The sequence below is a fragment of the Simochromis diagramma genome, unplaced genomic scaffold (genome assembly GCF_900408965.1).
Source record: "Simochromis diagramma unplaced genomic scaffold, fSimDia1.1 OVJJ01000442.1, whole genome shotgun sequence".
NCBI classification, from domain to species: domain Eukaryota; kingdom Metazoa; phylum Chordata; class Actinopteri; order Cichliformes; family Cichlidae; genus Simochromis; species Simochromis diagramma.
Window position 1 is genome coordinate 139,456 of NW_024387267.1, and position 16,236 is coordinate 155,691.

Below are 16,236 nucleotides of genomic sequence, written 5' to 3' on the forward strand. Positions count from 1 at the left end.
CTCTGGCCTTCAAGGACTATCCCGATGTCCTCAGGGCTGCCATTGCCATCTCTTGACTTTATGATGTAAATTCCCATGGTTGTTTCCTTATTAGATCGTTGGATAATGGCTTCATCTGTGGCCTGGGCCGTGGGCTCCAGAATGTTCTGAAGTCTTCTTCCTATTTGTCCTCCTCGCCTTTTGAAGACCTTTATTAGTTTGTCAGATAGCACATCTATCTGCGAGAGTAATCTGGACTGCAGTGGCATGGTGGTAATGCGCTTAAACTCTGCATTTATCTTCAAGTGTAAAACTCCAGATGGTAGTAGATTTTCCTTTTTTTTTTTTTTTTTTTTTTTTTTTGCCTGTCCCATTGGTTCTTTAGCCGTCGGAATGTTGTCTGAAGACCAACAAGGATACCCAATGGATTTACTTTGCCAAATGGATCATCGTGGCATTGCCGTATTGGTCCATTTGATCGACCTTCGCTTTTATTATTTATTATATTTTATTTCAGATGTTACAGACGGGACAGACATGAGTGAGGGATAGGAAAGGGAGAGAGAAAGAGGAAGGAAAAGAAAAACAGAAGGGGAGAGGGACAGTGAGAAAGGGGGGGAGAAAAAAAAATCTCCTGGATCACCTGTTGAGAGAAGAAGAATAGAAAACAAGCAAAAAAAAAAAAACCCAAAGCAACATACTAAACACAACACCATTGCATTAATCTAGCTAAGTGTAAACAGCAGTAAATACTAAATATTCAATATTGTTGTGCAGCACGCAGGACAGACAGCGCACAATGTGCTTTGAAGTAGCAGCCAAGAAAGGTGTAATTTAAGTCTACGAGCAGTGAACATCCGTGTGCACAAAGGCTGAATTCAAAGTCAGACAAAAATTATGACTTCAGGCTAGTCCATTTTGGCAAACTGTTACTGTAGCAACTCAAAATAGTGCTTAGCGGTTTGTGTGACCCCCACCCCCACATGTTTGAATGTATATGCCAGACACCATCGGGGCATGCTCCTGAGGAAGGAATGGTGTCCTGGGGATCTGCATCTGGACCAGGCCATCACTGAGTCCCTGGACAGTCTTAGGTGCAACCTGGTGGTGTAAGATGGACTGAAACATAATGTTACACAGGTGTTCTGTTGGATTTATGTCAGGTTGGTGTGGAGGCCAGTCAGTGGTGCAAATTCCTTCATCCTCTCATGTGAAAACTCTCGCCACATAAGGCCAGGTACTGTTGTTGACTAGGAGGAACCCAGGACCCACTGCACCAGTGTAGAATCTGATAGTGGGTGCAAGAATTTAACTCCCAGATTTAGTCATCGTTCCTTCCACCACTGACCCTCCACCAAACCATCTGTGAAAAACACAGGACATCAGTGGTGGACCTGCCTATACTGATATTCTCACAGGTAAACTACTGTGAATCTTCAGGGTTTATCTTATTCTTCTCAACATAAAATTATTTGGTACAAAATGAAAAGCAAATGATTTCTTAAAGGTTTTCTAGAGGACAGTAATGATACATGCTGTCACAGAAGTTTAAACTTCCAGTTTTTCCTGTCATATGATAAACGGCTCCGTGACACCTGCTGGTGGATCTTGTAGTGAGAGTGTGAGCTCAGTTTTTAAGAGCAGTGGAATATCTGACAGTAAAAGGTATACATTAAATTAATACACATGGCTTTAGGTTCCCCTTTGTGTTAGGACGGGTTCACTCACAGTTTGCTGAACTTCTGGAGTTCATGCAAATTACTTTTCCTGTCACAGTTCTGGGTCATTTTGACCCAGCATTTTCTTTTTCTTATATTTTGGTGTTTTTTTCTGTACTAGGATTTATGTTCTGATTCTTTAGTTGTGCTGTGTTCACTATCATTATTCTAGATTTAGTTCAGTCTGCATCATTGTTACTTGTTTCTTGTTTCCTGTTTTACATTGAAAGTCCATGACTTATGTCAGTGTATTCACTTTTACTTCTCTTTGTCTCGTTTGCCCTAATTCCTCCCAGCTGTGTCTCCCTCCTGTTTCCCATTCCCTGATTACTCCCCTGGGTATATAAGCCCTGTGTTTTCCTTTACTCTTTGTCACGTCATCAATGTTGCTACCCTCTAGCTGCTGTGTGATTGGCTCCTGTTTAGGTTCTCTGTTCCAATTCAGTCCATAGAGTTTTGTTTTTGTTTTTGTGAGTTTAATTGATTGAGAGTTTTTTCCAGCAAAAAAAGCTGGGTTTTGAATTTAAGTCCGTCTCCAAGAGTCCTGCATTTTCGGTCCACCACTCCTGCTGCCTGCCTGCCACACAGCCTGTCATGACATCATCAAATAAATGTCACCCAGTGACACTTTTATTCTAGATTTTTTTTTTTCCATTTTTGATGTCTGTCATACCTCATGTTTACTTCTCTTTGATCTTATTGTTGCAAATTATACTTTTTCTTTCTTTGTACAGTGAGTATTCATTATACTTTTAATATCTTTCTAAGAAGGTTATAGGAATGTGCACAATTTTTATTTCTGTTTATATATTTATTTGTTTTGTCCAATTAAACAGTCTTTATATAAATGTATTATCTAAACACCTTGATCAGTCTCTTGTGTAATATAGTGTTTTATGTTCTTAATTAAATTAAAATTAACATCAAACGTTTCTTAATTTCTAATTGTTCTTCTTTATGTGTTTGGTATAATTTCTCTTCTGCAGGTGACTCTGACTGTTCTACAGAAATTAGAGTACGTCGCAACACAGTTTATAATGCATCAGTTGGACAACAACTTTGGATTAATTGCACAGTATTTTTTTGCAATGATTCACCAACAACAGTCACCTGGTATAAAGTTGAGGAAGCTATTGTCCCCATCAATGTCAGCGGTGACAGTCACATTAAAACAGAGTGGAAACCTTTAAACGAATCAGTATGGATCTTCTATTTGACCTTCCAGAACATTCTCAGAAACGACTCTGGTCAATATCAGTGTCAAGGTGGAGGGAGTATGGGTCATGCCATCACTGTCAATGTCTACGGTGAGTGTGGATTTTTCACTAATTATACTTCTCTAAGAAACCTTACTCACACTGAACAGTGGACTTTTTCTGAATCTCATGATATTTTTGTGTTGTTCAGATCTCAGACAGCTTCCCTGTTTTGTTTTTACAGATCATGGTGAAATTACCACTGTTACACAGAATAATGTCAGAGGTAAGAAAGGTTTTATATAATTTGTGTTGTTGTTGTAGCTTTATTAAATCCAAACTGACTGAAACCTGTTTTTCTTGCAGTCCGCACGACTTCTGTTCCTGACAATACAGAAACCTTGTTGCTGTACGTGTACTCTGCTGCTGGGATCGCCACATTCGTCATCATAGTCATAATCCTATCTGTCATATCAATGCGAGGCTGTAAAGGTGAGGTGTTCTCTCTCCTCTTCAAAATAAAACATCACCAGACGTACTGAACATGTAAACTGTCCATCCTGCAGGGAAGCCAAAGAAAGACAGTCAAGCTGAAAATCAGGTAAGATATAAAACATTTCAAGCTTATCACATTTTTCCATCAATAATGTTAACCCACAAACATTTTTGAATGTTTAAAGCAGATGGAGATCCCCATGGTGGATCAATTCTTTTCAAAAGTCATCTTCAAGCACTTGGAAAGAGGAAAGAGGAAGACCCTCTACTCTGCGATCTCGGAGATCTAACAATGAGCTGACATTATCAAGATATGATGAACAGGCATATTGACCAAGGAGGGCAATATGCCTGCTCGAGGAGGAGAGCAGCTATGTTGTGTTTGCTGCTCCCAACCACAAGCTGTACAATTAGCAGGTGATGCAAAGATTTACTTGAAGTGTAAAATACAACCTGTAAACCATAAGCAGTCATCTCCAGGGCTGAAAAATGATGTCCAAGTGCCAAAGCCTGCAGTTCTTTAAATGTCCTCTTGAGGCGGTCTCAAAGTTTACAGCAGAAATAAACATGGTTACAGGGTGGTACAAGAAAATGGTTTTGGTCTCTGTGGCTAATTTCCCAGTTTATTTCATTAGCTTGTCAGAATCCTGGAGTTTTTGATCCAGCCTTTTCAGTTTTTCTACTTTCAATTTCTGTCATTTTTATTTTTTTCTGTCTGACTTCTAGTCATATAATTAAAATTTTTTTTTAAAAAAAAATCTGTATTAGTTATTTCCTGTTGATTTTGTTATATAGCCTAAGGCTTTTTTTCTTGAAGTTTCTGTCTTCTGTTCCTTATTTTAGTTTTTTTCGTCCCCATGTTTGTCCATATCTTGTTTATTCTCAACACGTTCTCACTCCCAAAGCGTAACATTTTACGCTAGGTGACAAATCGTCAACATATTACGTTTTCGGCTACCCACCACGTTCCTAAATGACGACCTCGGAAAAAACAGGAAATATGAGAACCGTCTGGACTCCATCTACACATGTTCGCTCTTTTCCTTCAAATCGCTTAGAAACACGCTATTTAACATCATTATAGTCCTGGTTAAGATCAGGAATAAGGTTATGGTTTGGGCTTGGGATAAGGTTAGGTTTAGGGCTGGAATACAGGGCTGGAACGTCTATTACCGCGGGAGCGTCATTGCACTGGATTCCAGCCATAACCCGCCGCGTACCATAAGAACGCCGAAGGTCTCCTTTCGCGTTCCTCAGGAACGCCGCGGGACATGACAAAACGTCGACATGTTACACCTCGGGAGTGAGAACGGGCTGTTATTCTCCATCATATTGTTAGATGTTCCTTTAATTACCTACTTCCTGTTTTATTTTGCTAGTCTTGCATGTATTGTGTTCAGTTTTGCTTTTGACTTTGTTTAACTGTCTCATTCTCCCCATCTGTCTCCACTTCCTCTAATTGCCCTTCTTTGCACATAAAGTTGCTCTCTCTCCTTGTCCTTTGTCAGTGTCTGTTCTATCCTACTATTGTTAGCCTTAGTATGTTTTCTAGTTTTTGGTTTCATTAAGTTCATTTTTATTATTTTGTACTTGTTTTAAGTTTTGTACAACCTGCTGTCAGTCCACAATAAATGGCTTGCTTTCAAATTCAAATTCAAATTTTATTTGTCACATACACAGTCATACACAGTACGATATGCAGTGAAATGCTTAGACAACTGCTCATGACCTAAAGAAAAAAAGAAAAGGCTATGAATAAGATAGGAAATAAATATGAAAATTAAAAAGGGTAAATTTAACTAGGAAGGAATAAAATAAAATATATAAATTAAAGTTGACAATAAAATAACTGTACAACAAAATACACAATACACAGTATAGAAATATATAAGAATGTATGAAGAAATATAAATATATATATACACAATAACAGCAGCCGTTACATTAAGTGTGCATCTGATTCACTCCTCATATTAAACACCTTGAAACAGCTGGATACGTTTCTTTTAAATCTTATTAAGGGTTAACCCAACCGGTCGCAGCAGATGGCCGCCCCTCCCTGAGCCTGGTTCTGCCGGAGGTTTCTTCCTGTTAAAAGGGAGTTTTTCCTTCCCACTGTCGCCAAAGTGCTTGCTCATAGGGGGTCATATGATTGTTGGGTTTTTCTCTGTATCTATGAAGCGCCTTGAGGCGACTTATGTTGTGATTTGGCGCTATATAAATAAAATTGAATTGAATTGAATTAACATGTGTGCTGGTTTTAATGGTTAGCTTTTAGCTTTACCAACAGATACTCTAAGGCAGGGATCCCCAACCCCCCCCGAGAGCTACTCATGCTTTCTAATATTTCATACCTAATTTCAACTCAAACAACCCAAAAAGCTTGTTTGTCCTGAATATTTACAAAATGATGTTGTCCACAACTTACATTTTGCATTAACACATCAAAAAAAATATTTAGTTCACTTGCAAGTGTCAGGGCTGACTGAATGGACTCCTACGAAGACTTGGAATCAAAGCAGAAAACAGTCTTTATCTACACAAAGCACCAGGTGAACTATATACAACGTGAGGGGACAGACAGGGCTCCAGGGATCCCCAGCAGATGGAGGGAAGAAACACACTCTCCACACTTGCTCTTTGATCCTCACTCCATTCACTCCACACGCTCCACTTCCTCGCTCAGTCGCTCCATTTCCGCACTCCGAATCTCCTCACGCAAACTGGCTTCACTCCAAAGACACAAGCGCAGTCATTCAGGAAACACAGGAGCAGGTCCAGGGAAATGAGAGAATTACCACTAAGAACACCAGGGATCTCACTAAGCTGGGTTTCACTAACCAGGGGCGAATCTAAAGAAATTTTCTTAGGGTGGCATGAGAATGGCATGGAAATCAATTGGGGTGGCAAAATCAAAGCCTTTTTAAAAACACATATGCAGGTGTTACATATGGTTAAAATGACTAAAATCCAGTAAATATACACGTTTCATATAAATATAGTTTATAACTTAATTATTTCTGTAGCCCACATAATTAAACACTTTAGTTAAATAACACATTTGAATGCTGATTTAATCTACTGTATAGCCTGTATAATAAATAAATATGTAGCCCAGTAACTATAAAATCCAGAAAGCTACAAAACACAGGGTGGTTCATTTACAAACACAAGTCTAATTTAAGTTGAACTGTTTTTTTGTTAGAAAAAAATCTAATTGTTACATGCTTAAATTTACACTGTCGTGAACAAAAGGTTAAACCTAGTTTTTCATGATTTGTTGGGTTACCCCTCTGAGGTCCAAAATATAATTGGCCTTTTTTGACTACTTTTGACCTAGTGCTAGTAGCCCTGTCACTAATGAGAGTCAGTAACGGTCCAGTGATGAGACCGTAGACTGCCAGGTAATGAGCCTCAGGTGTGTGATTACAGCCAGGTGCGTAGGCCAATGGCGGGAGCCCGAGATGAGCTCTGCCCAGGCAGTCAGGAGACAGAGGAATAGGGAGGAAGAGTGAGAGCAGGAACAAAATCAAAACAAAAAAACATGTAGCCTCACTGAGTCAGCTGGGTAGACACAGGGACACGGCACCAAGTGCATGTTGTATGTTTGTGTACACTGCAAAGACATGTATCTCACACTAAATTAAAACAGTGCAGATACAAAGATATTACTTATTCATTCATATCCCTGTTTCACTTCTCAAGAGTTTTTTTTTTTTTAATCTCTGCCTTGTAACTGTAGGTTACAACTGTCAGGGAAGCAAGATCAAGAAGCAACCCTTCATCAGATTATAGTGTGGTATCCTCCTCCCTCATTTCCCAGATGAATGAAAGAAAGCACTTTGGTATCTTACCTCGACTTAACCATCTGACTTCAGTATAGAGGAGGACATCCCCAAACTCGGCAGAGCATTCCTCCAGTAACAACCTGAAGCTTCGGTGTTGCCTTGCCTTACTCGGTGTATAAATGCTCAATCAACAATCTTTTATTCCATACAATTCAACACTTTATGAGCATAAACCATCTGGAGGGGAGATGAGCGCGGGAGGGTGTCCGCCTGATCTCGAAGTGTCTGAGCGTTCCACACATTCTTATAGCTTAAGCCCCCCTCCACCTAGTCATAAAACCTAAACATCCACAGTCTTTCTCTCTCTCAGTGAACCTAAGTTATGACCTTGGTTTCCTGTGCAGTATGTTCTGTTCTTTTCTAATCAGACAAATAAGGTGATGACTCTCTGAAAACAGTATTTCTTATAACTCAGCAGTATAATGCATCATAAAACAATATCATTCATTCACAATAAATGAGCAGTCTAATGTAATACAAATCAGTTTAATAACTGTAATAGTTATCACCTCTTCAGGAGAATAATGCAAACTAAAACTACATAATGATTTCACAATCTTTAATTAGGGGTCTAATGTGGCATAAGATAATATAATAATCTCACAGTAGACACAGGGACACTGACACCAAGTGCATGTTGTATGTCTGTATACACTGCAAAGACATGTATCTCACACTAAATTAAAACAGTGCAGATACAAAGATATTACTTATTCATTCATATCCCTGTTTCACTTCTCAAGAGTTTTTTTTTTTTAATCTCTGCCTTGTAACTGTAGGTTACAACTGTCAGAGAAGCAAGATCAAGAAGCAACCCTTCATCAGATTATAGTGTGGTATCCTCCTCCCTCATTTTCCAGATGAATGAAAGAAAGCACTTTGGTATCTTACCTCGACTTAACCATCTGACTTCAGTATAGAGGAGGACATCCCCATACTTGGCAGAGCGTTCCTCCAGTAACAACCTGAAGCTTCGGTGTTGCTTTACCTTTGCTCGAATGGAGCTGATGACATTAACATTATTAACAACAGGCAGCACGACATGGTCAAATTCCATAACTTTTGGGCATACCCATATGGAAAAGAAATAGTAAAAACTTATATGTGATTACTCATGAAAGTGGCCACTTTCATGAGTAAATCATATAAGGCTTACATGATTTACTCATGTAAGCATATACATGAGTATATGCTTACATGATAAAACAATATATGAAAGTAATGAGAAAGTGGCCACTTTCATGAGTAAATCATGTAAGCCTTATATGATTTACTCATGAAAGTGGCCACTTTCTCATTACTTTCATATATTGTTTTAGTAAGTATCCAAAACATACAAGTTTCATTATATAATTTTTCAAGGGATCTTATATCTGTTTTCATTCTTATATGCTTTTCATACAAGTTTCACCCAAGACAGATACAAACTTTATAAGATTTATATATATCTTTTCCATATGGGTATAGCCTGTTGGTAAGTGATGCAATGACAGTTTAGAAACTAAACTCCTGAGTAACAACCCGCCACAGCAGTTGTCAGTTGTCACAGACACGAGCTTTTCAACAGGCATGTTTTTTTTTTTTTGCAAAGTAGTCTTTCAGTAATTGTAAATATCTGCTGCTCTGCCTGTAGTTTTCAGTTGAAGTAAAAAAGTCACCAAACACCATCTGATTGAAAACAGCCAGCTGACTCCGCACACTGAATTAAAAATGATTTGCACCTATGCATGTCCAATTCCAGCTGTTATAATGCATCTGCAGACATTGCAGACATTCTCCTTGCCACAATATTTGCACCAAGTACACTGGCAATAGCAGACAAAATTTCTTTAGTACTTTTACGGTCACTGGATAACGGCTACGTCTAATGCGTTTTCCTTTGAAATCGCTTCGTTTTCTCTCTTCGGTTTGGCCTCCCGTCCACACTGCGATGGCGTTTTCCCCAAGGAAAAACACAGCGTTTTGAAAATGCTTTCGAAAACGCATAGATTTCAAAACGGAGCTGTCCCGTCGCAGTGTGGACAATCAAAAAGGCAGACTTTCTAAAACGTTGACACATTTTAGTCATGTGATGCAGTCATGTGACCAATTAAACAAAGAGGGCATTGTACAGCAGTTGTTTTGATTGCTCTCAATTCTGACAGCCCTACAAAAAGAGTAATATCAGTTTGTACATACTCCAGATAGCTTTTCTTCAAATTCTTTAATTCTCACTCGCTTTTGCTCATGTGTAGGACTTGAACATAAGCGTTTTGGGCCCTTTCAATGTGGACGCACAACTCTGTGAAAACGACTGAAAACGCTAATGTGGACGCGGAGCATTTTCAGATGAAAACGCCGTTTTCAAATCTATCCAGGCTAGTGTGGACGTAGCCAACATTTCATAGCCTCTTTTACAATCCTGCCATTAGTGAAGGGCTTTTTGTGCTTTGTTAAAATATGTTCATTCAGTCATGAGCTGCTGTAACATGAAACAAGTGGCTGAATTGGCACCTCAACATACACTCAAGTTCTTTAAAAACTTGCTAATGAACTACTAATTTTATTCAGGTGTGTTGCAGCAGGGACTCATGGAAAAGTTTCAGGACACCGGCCCCCGAGGACCTGACTTTGACACCTGTGCTCTACGCCCTAGTTCAGTTGACAGATGTATTTACATAGATGCGCCACCTGCATGAAGGACTTCTAAAATGCATTAATAAATAGGTTTTGCAGGAGGTTAAAAAATATTATCCACGCTAATAGAAGACATTCTGTTGAATTGTTGATTTGCTAAAATGCTTGTGTGTTTTTTCTTTTGCGAATTGTTGTTATTTCCAAAATTTTGTATCGGCCTTATTCCTGTGTGCTGCAGAGCTCCAGTGTTGCTACAAAATGATGTTAAACAGCTGCACAATTGTTCTGTTGGCATGTTAGTTCATTACCAAGAATGTGGGTGCTGTCATTTTCAGCCAATGCTATGCACACAATCATCCTGCCATTAATGCTCACTGGTTTATCAAATGTTTATTAACCTGCTACTAAAATTAGTCTCAGTGGTTGTCAGTGCACATCCATGACATCCGTACTGTTGTGAAACCACACCTCTGATAACAGTTATCGTTTAATGTCTTACACACTGTCTGTACCATATCAGCTATCCACTCACTTTCCAACTACATTAATGTAGTTGCAAAGGTCAAGGCCAGAGATCACCTGGCCTGGAAATGCATTGTTGACCAAGATGGAAACCCTACGGTACACACAGCAATGTATTGGCTTTGTGGACAACCTCTCCTGTCAACCGCCGGCTAGGGACAAAAGAAAGAAGAAAGAACTACATTGTTGACTGATGAGCTCCTGTAGTTTTAGTGATTCATTTGGAAGTTTAGGATGTAATATTAGTCATTTTGTGCAATTAAATAATACTGATTTTTCTAGATCATGATAATGAATTATTCTCATACTGTGTTCGTGTAAAGCACTAAAGTAAAAAAAAAAAAAACCCTGAAAAATACACCAAGGTGTGTTGGTGCTGTGGTAGGTACATACTGGGTGTAACACTATTATGCATCCAAAGACCCCTGTAATCAGAAACAGGAAGTGAAGTCAACCATATATCATGCACTGTCACATACAGAGCACATACAGGTTTTACACAAGTACACAGCTGGTTCCTTAAATGTCTGCCATGAAACATTACTTGTGCCGGACCATCCTCTATTTGCTGATCTTCCCAGTCCTCATTATCACTCCGGATGCTCAGAGTAAGTGATTCTTACTAACTTTAAATGGCTCTATTTCAGTCTGAACCCTACTGAGTTTAATATTTGCACTGTTACAGGTGCAAAATGTAGAAAACAGCTACAAAATTTTAAATATCCTTTACTGTTTACCTTAAATGTTAATTCAGTGCACGCGTCTAGTATTTTTTTATAGTATTCTTAAGATGCACCAAAAGGCTTGACCGCGCAGCGCTCACACCCTCTGTCTACCAAAAGCCTCAACACGAAGGACAAAACGCTGTGAAATGGTCTTTGATGCTATGATGTAGATTTTAGCTCAACATGTGAATGATTTTTAGACTTTTTCCAGATATGTTAATAGTAGCAACAACAATACCATCCATTTACTGTGCCAATCTTGAATCAATATAAATCTGAATTTAAAAAAAAACTTTTTTGAAAATGATGATGATTCTTTTAACAAATCTTTAATGTACTGAAGGACTGGACTCATTAAAGGAAACTTATATTTAACCACTTTGTGAACATTTTGTTCCAAATCCTAAAAACAGTCAGACTCTAATATTCCAAAGTTTAAAAAGCTTAAATCTGTTTGTTTCTCTTTTTTAAAAGAATTTGTTTCAGTCAATTCAGAGCAGCAACGTGCTCAAACCACAAATACACCACAGACTGACTTTCTAACCTGATTGTACTGTTTAGTGACACAGGTGCAGCATGGAAACCTATAAAGCTTTTTCTGTGATCTAATTTAGATAGATTTAGAAAAACTTAATTTAGGTAAATATATGCTCAGTCTTTCCTAATCTATATTTTGTTGTTCTTGTTTCTGCAGGTGATGACTCTGACTGTTCTACAGAAATTAGAGTACATTGCAACACAGTTCATAATGCCTCACTTGGACATCAACTTTGGATTAATTGCACAGTTATTTTTTGCAGTGATTCACCACCAACAGTAACCTGGTATAAACTTGAGAAAACAGATGTCCCCGTCAATGTCAGCAGTGACAGTCACATTAAAACAGAGTGGAAACCTTTAAACAAGTCAGCAGGGATCTTCTATTTGATCTTCCAAAACATTCTCAGAAGTGACTCTGGTCAGTATCAGTGTCATGGTGGAGGGAGTATGAGTCATGCAATCACTGTCAATGTCCACGGTGAGTGATCCTTTATACATATCAAGACTAAATGATGACTACATGATTTTATTTTTTCCTGCTACAGAATAATTCATTCAACATCCCTCATTAATTCTCAGATAATCTGATTTATGATATGATTTCTGAAAAACAAACAGCTCAAATCTTTTTCAGATAATGTGAAGCTCACCACAGCTTCGTGGACAACTTTGGCACCAGGTAAGAAACTTCCGTTTACCGTTTCGCTTGCCTCGTTTTGCGAACATTATGTTTCCCACACTAATTTTTATATCACTGCTTCTTTGATGCTACATCAATCATCCTCTGATTTCTTGCAGTGAATACAACTTCTGCTGACACTTTCTGGCCAGTCATATACCGTGTTGTTGGGAGTGTGGTATTTGTCACCGTAGTAATATTAATATGTGTTACATCGAAGCAAGGTTGCAAAGGTGAGATGTTTGGGTTTGTACATAGAGGAACTGGTTGTGCTGCTGAAAGGATAAAGTTTAAACCAAAAAATAGTAAAAAAAAAAATAAAAAATTAATTAATTATTAAAATTGCACATAAAGTTAATACTTATGTCATGCTATGCACATTCACTATCATGATCCTGAGAAGATGAACTGACTTCCTTTCATCTGTGTTATCCAGGAAAACCGAGGAAGACAACAAAACCAAGTCAGGAGCTCTACACTCATATCTATGACAACGATGTATGATGACAATCCTCATGTCTGAAATGCTCTAAAATCAGTCTGTGAAGCTCAATTTATTATAATCAGCATATTTTACTGATGTGTGAGCTAAGCCTTGCTACAATTTCTTATTTAAATCTACTGGCGTCTCACTGGTGTGTGTTACCGTGTACCCAGTTTAGCATTTTTTGAATTCCTGTAAATCAAATCAAACTGTAGAAGTGAAATTTCCTACTTGAGAAACCACTATTGTTTAGTCTGCAAAGACTGCGGGTGCATGTGTGTGTGTGCGTAAGTGTGCATGTGTGTACGTGCGTGTGTGGTGTATGACACATTGGAAAGGTAATAGTTTTGCTTCCTGTACAGGTAACAGTTTTGCACACATCCTGTGCAAACAGGACCTTTGACTGTATTTATGATTGAATTAGTGTGTTTGCATTGCTGCTCTCTGTCGTTGATGATTAAAGAAGCTTTTCTTCTTTGGTATTTGAGTGTCTTTGCATTTGGGAGCAGGAAGTAGAATTGAACCACACACCACATGAGCATATGTGAAGACAACGGCTCAAATGGTTTTACAGAAATAGAAAAGGAAGATGTAACTCATAAAGTTAGCCTTCCACTCATTATCCCACAGCTGTTATTGCACTAAGAAAACTATATTTTACTTCAAAAGTTACTTGTTAAATAACAACATAACAAAATACTTTGATGTGTCTAAAATAAACCACACTACAAGCACATTGCACAATGGCTGCAATGCATTAGCTCATAGTTTGGAAAGTTTCCATTATAACCAGATGGTGATATTGTCGCAGCATCGCTCTATTGTGACAAACTAACCAAACCGCAATGAGACACTTGTGCAACATTGCAGCAATGTAATAAAACAGTAATACGATGTATTTTACAGATTGCACCCATAATTTTCTATCACAGTTGGGGTAATGGTGTAATAATAACTGTGAAACATTTTAAAAAGTTGATGAAATATATTTAGAACATTCTTTTGTTGTTACAAAAGAATGTTCTAAATATACAGCAATGCTCAGGTCCAGTGTTTTTGAGCATAGAATATCAAGCATCAGAATAAGGCATGTTACTACCATGTTGCACCAACCCAGTGGTTCCCAAACTTTTTTTGCTAGGCCCCCCTTTGTTTTACAAGAAAAATGTTCGCGCCCCCCCCGCACGCGCACAAACACATCCTCCAACCACACACACCCCTATTTTGCTCCATTGCGGTTTATTTCACACCTCAAACATTTAGTAAACAATTAAGCAAATACAAGTAATCTGCAATAAATTACAGGTAGTAATAAAATAAAATACTAACTCTTTTACGCTACGTCCACACCTACACGGGTATTTTTGAAAACGCAGCTGTTTCATCCACATGTAAACAGCGTTTTGAATCACCGAAAATTGACATTTTTTAAAAACTGTTTACATGAGATGAATTGCAGAATGGCAGATAGAGACAAAATACTGTTACTGTTAATCTGACTATCTTCAGGTTTTACACGCTTACATACACACACGCAGTTACTGTCCCTCCATTTAGAAAGACAGAGGTGTCACGGTGTAATTATTTTACGTGTAGTTATTTTTTTCCCGTGTAATAATATTCAACATTGCTGTCAATACATTTTTCCAAGAATGCCTCTCTGTGCAAAATGGGTTTAAAAACATAAACAGCTGTAGGATACTGTTTGTCCATGATTTGAACCGGGGGACAAATTTGTATCCCACTGTAACTTTACTGTATAAAGAGCTAACATCTCCAAAATGTCAGGAGTAGTTAGTCATTATGAGAAGTGTTTGTGAACTAAAAATCAAGAATGTGGGATACTGTTTGCCCGTGATTTGAAGAGCCCAGCGCGTGCTCCCGATGCAGGGAAAACCAATTATGCAGGGGAGACCTACCTTGGCACTTGTGCAGGTGAAATCAAAGGGAAGATATGCTTCACCATATTTTCTAGTCTTTGGCTTAGAATGAAGTTGGTTTGGAAACATATTCAGCTATGCTTCATCTCCCATGCTAGCAGTGTCCAAGCGTTTTGTTCCCCCCTCCCCCCCCCCCTTTTCATACCTAGGGGGCAGGCCCCACACTTTGGGAAGGTCTGCACCAACCAAACTTTGTAGGAAACAAAAATTGTTAAAAAAAAAAAATTAGCTTACTAGTATAATTTGCAGGCTAATAGTAAAGCCATTATCACAGAATGCTATGTGTGATAGTTAGTGCAGCACTTATGAAAGATGGCTATTTTAAAAAGCAGAAACCTTGGCTAAATGTTTGGGCCTAGTTTCAGATACTAATTTAGCAGGTTGCTAAGCTAATATGCTAAATGGTAATTTGTTAGTTTCAACTGAATACAAACTGCAGCTGAGGTTGTTGGGAAAGTGATTGGTCATAAATTATTATTTGGACAACCAAAACCTGACTTATGCTCAAACCTGATGGGGATAATATATTGAAATTCATCTCCATTACGAGTGCTGATTTCGTAGACATCCTTTTTAAAAAACATCATTTCACACATTTTTTAGGTGGTTTATTATTGTTTTGCTAACTTTGGAGTAGTCTAAGCTATCTGCCATTATAGTATTTCTGACTTTATCCCTATAGGCTATAAAATTAGGCTTTTTTTTTTATCACTAGCAATGTAATGTGACAACTTTGAAGATCTGTACAGTTTCCTGGATACACACATACATGCATCATCCATTAAGATAAAGAACCAAGATAAACTAAGACAGAACAGACTCATAGTTGGTTTCAAAGTGATCTGAAAGCCCATGAGAATAGGTAGATCTTAAATAAATGTTAACATCAGTACCTCTAGTACAAGGAGTGGATGAACCAACTTATGCTGCCATCATAGCATGGCTGAAAAAAAATCTTTAATGAAAACTGGGTTTAATAACAAGGTGATACCCTCTAATAAGCCAGCAAAATCACTAATACTGAATATTAATGACTTATTAGAGTAGGAGTGCTTTCTGGATTCATGTTGTTTTTATGCTCTCTACAAGAGACATATGCGGCAAAAACTGAAAGAATGTCAAGGCACTGTCTACTAAATAACATTTATAATACATTAATTTAACCTGTTCATGTTTAACCAGATGTTTAAATCTGTTTAATGTCCTGATGAATGCTTGCATTCCAAAACGCCTGAGTTTTTCTAAGTTTAGAAGAGAGTGCTTTTGATCTTTAAGGCCAATAACATATTTTGGCTAAAATTGAATCGATATTGCTTATTTGATAAGCAAGCTAATTGTAATTGTAACTCTTAAGCGTTTATTTATTTTTTTCTTCTCCTTTTTTATATCTATTTATTAGCTTGTTTTTGAGCTGATGTAACCGGAGCCTCGTCATCTTGTCTCTCTATATGCTGCACTGGATATGGCAGAGATGACAATAAAGTTTACTTTGAC

At 38.0% G+C, this 16,236-nt stretch overlaps 1 protein-coding gene across 1 annotated transcript in view; it reads left to right on the plus strand.

The window, feature by feature from the left end:
- Positions 1 to 4,039, plus strand: part of LOC120715439 (B- and T-lymphocyte attenuator-like) — a 25,843-nt gene extending 21,804 nt beyond the window's left edge. Inside the window, exons 3-6 of the mRNA XM_040002451.1 lie at positions 3,138 to 3,179; positions 3,260 to 3,385; positions 3,460 to 3,494; positions 3,574 to 4,039. Of these exons, the coding sequence (XP_039858385.1) occupies positions 3,138 to 3,179; positions 3,260 to 3,385; positions 3,460 to 3,494; positions 3,574 to 3,678 (308 nt within the window). The 3' untranslated portion in view covers positions 3,679 to 4,039. The remainder of the gene's footprint in view (positions 1 to 3,137; positions 3,180 to 3,259; positions 3,386 to 3,459; positions 3,495 to 3,573) is intronic.
- The last annotated feature ends 12,197 nt before the right edge of the window (positions 4,040 to 16,236 follow it).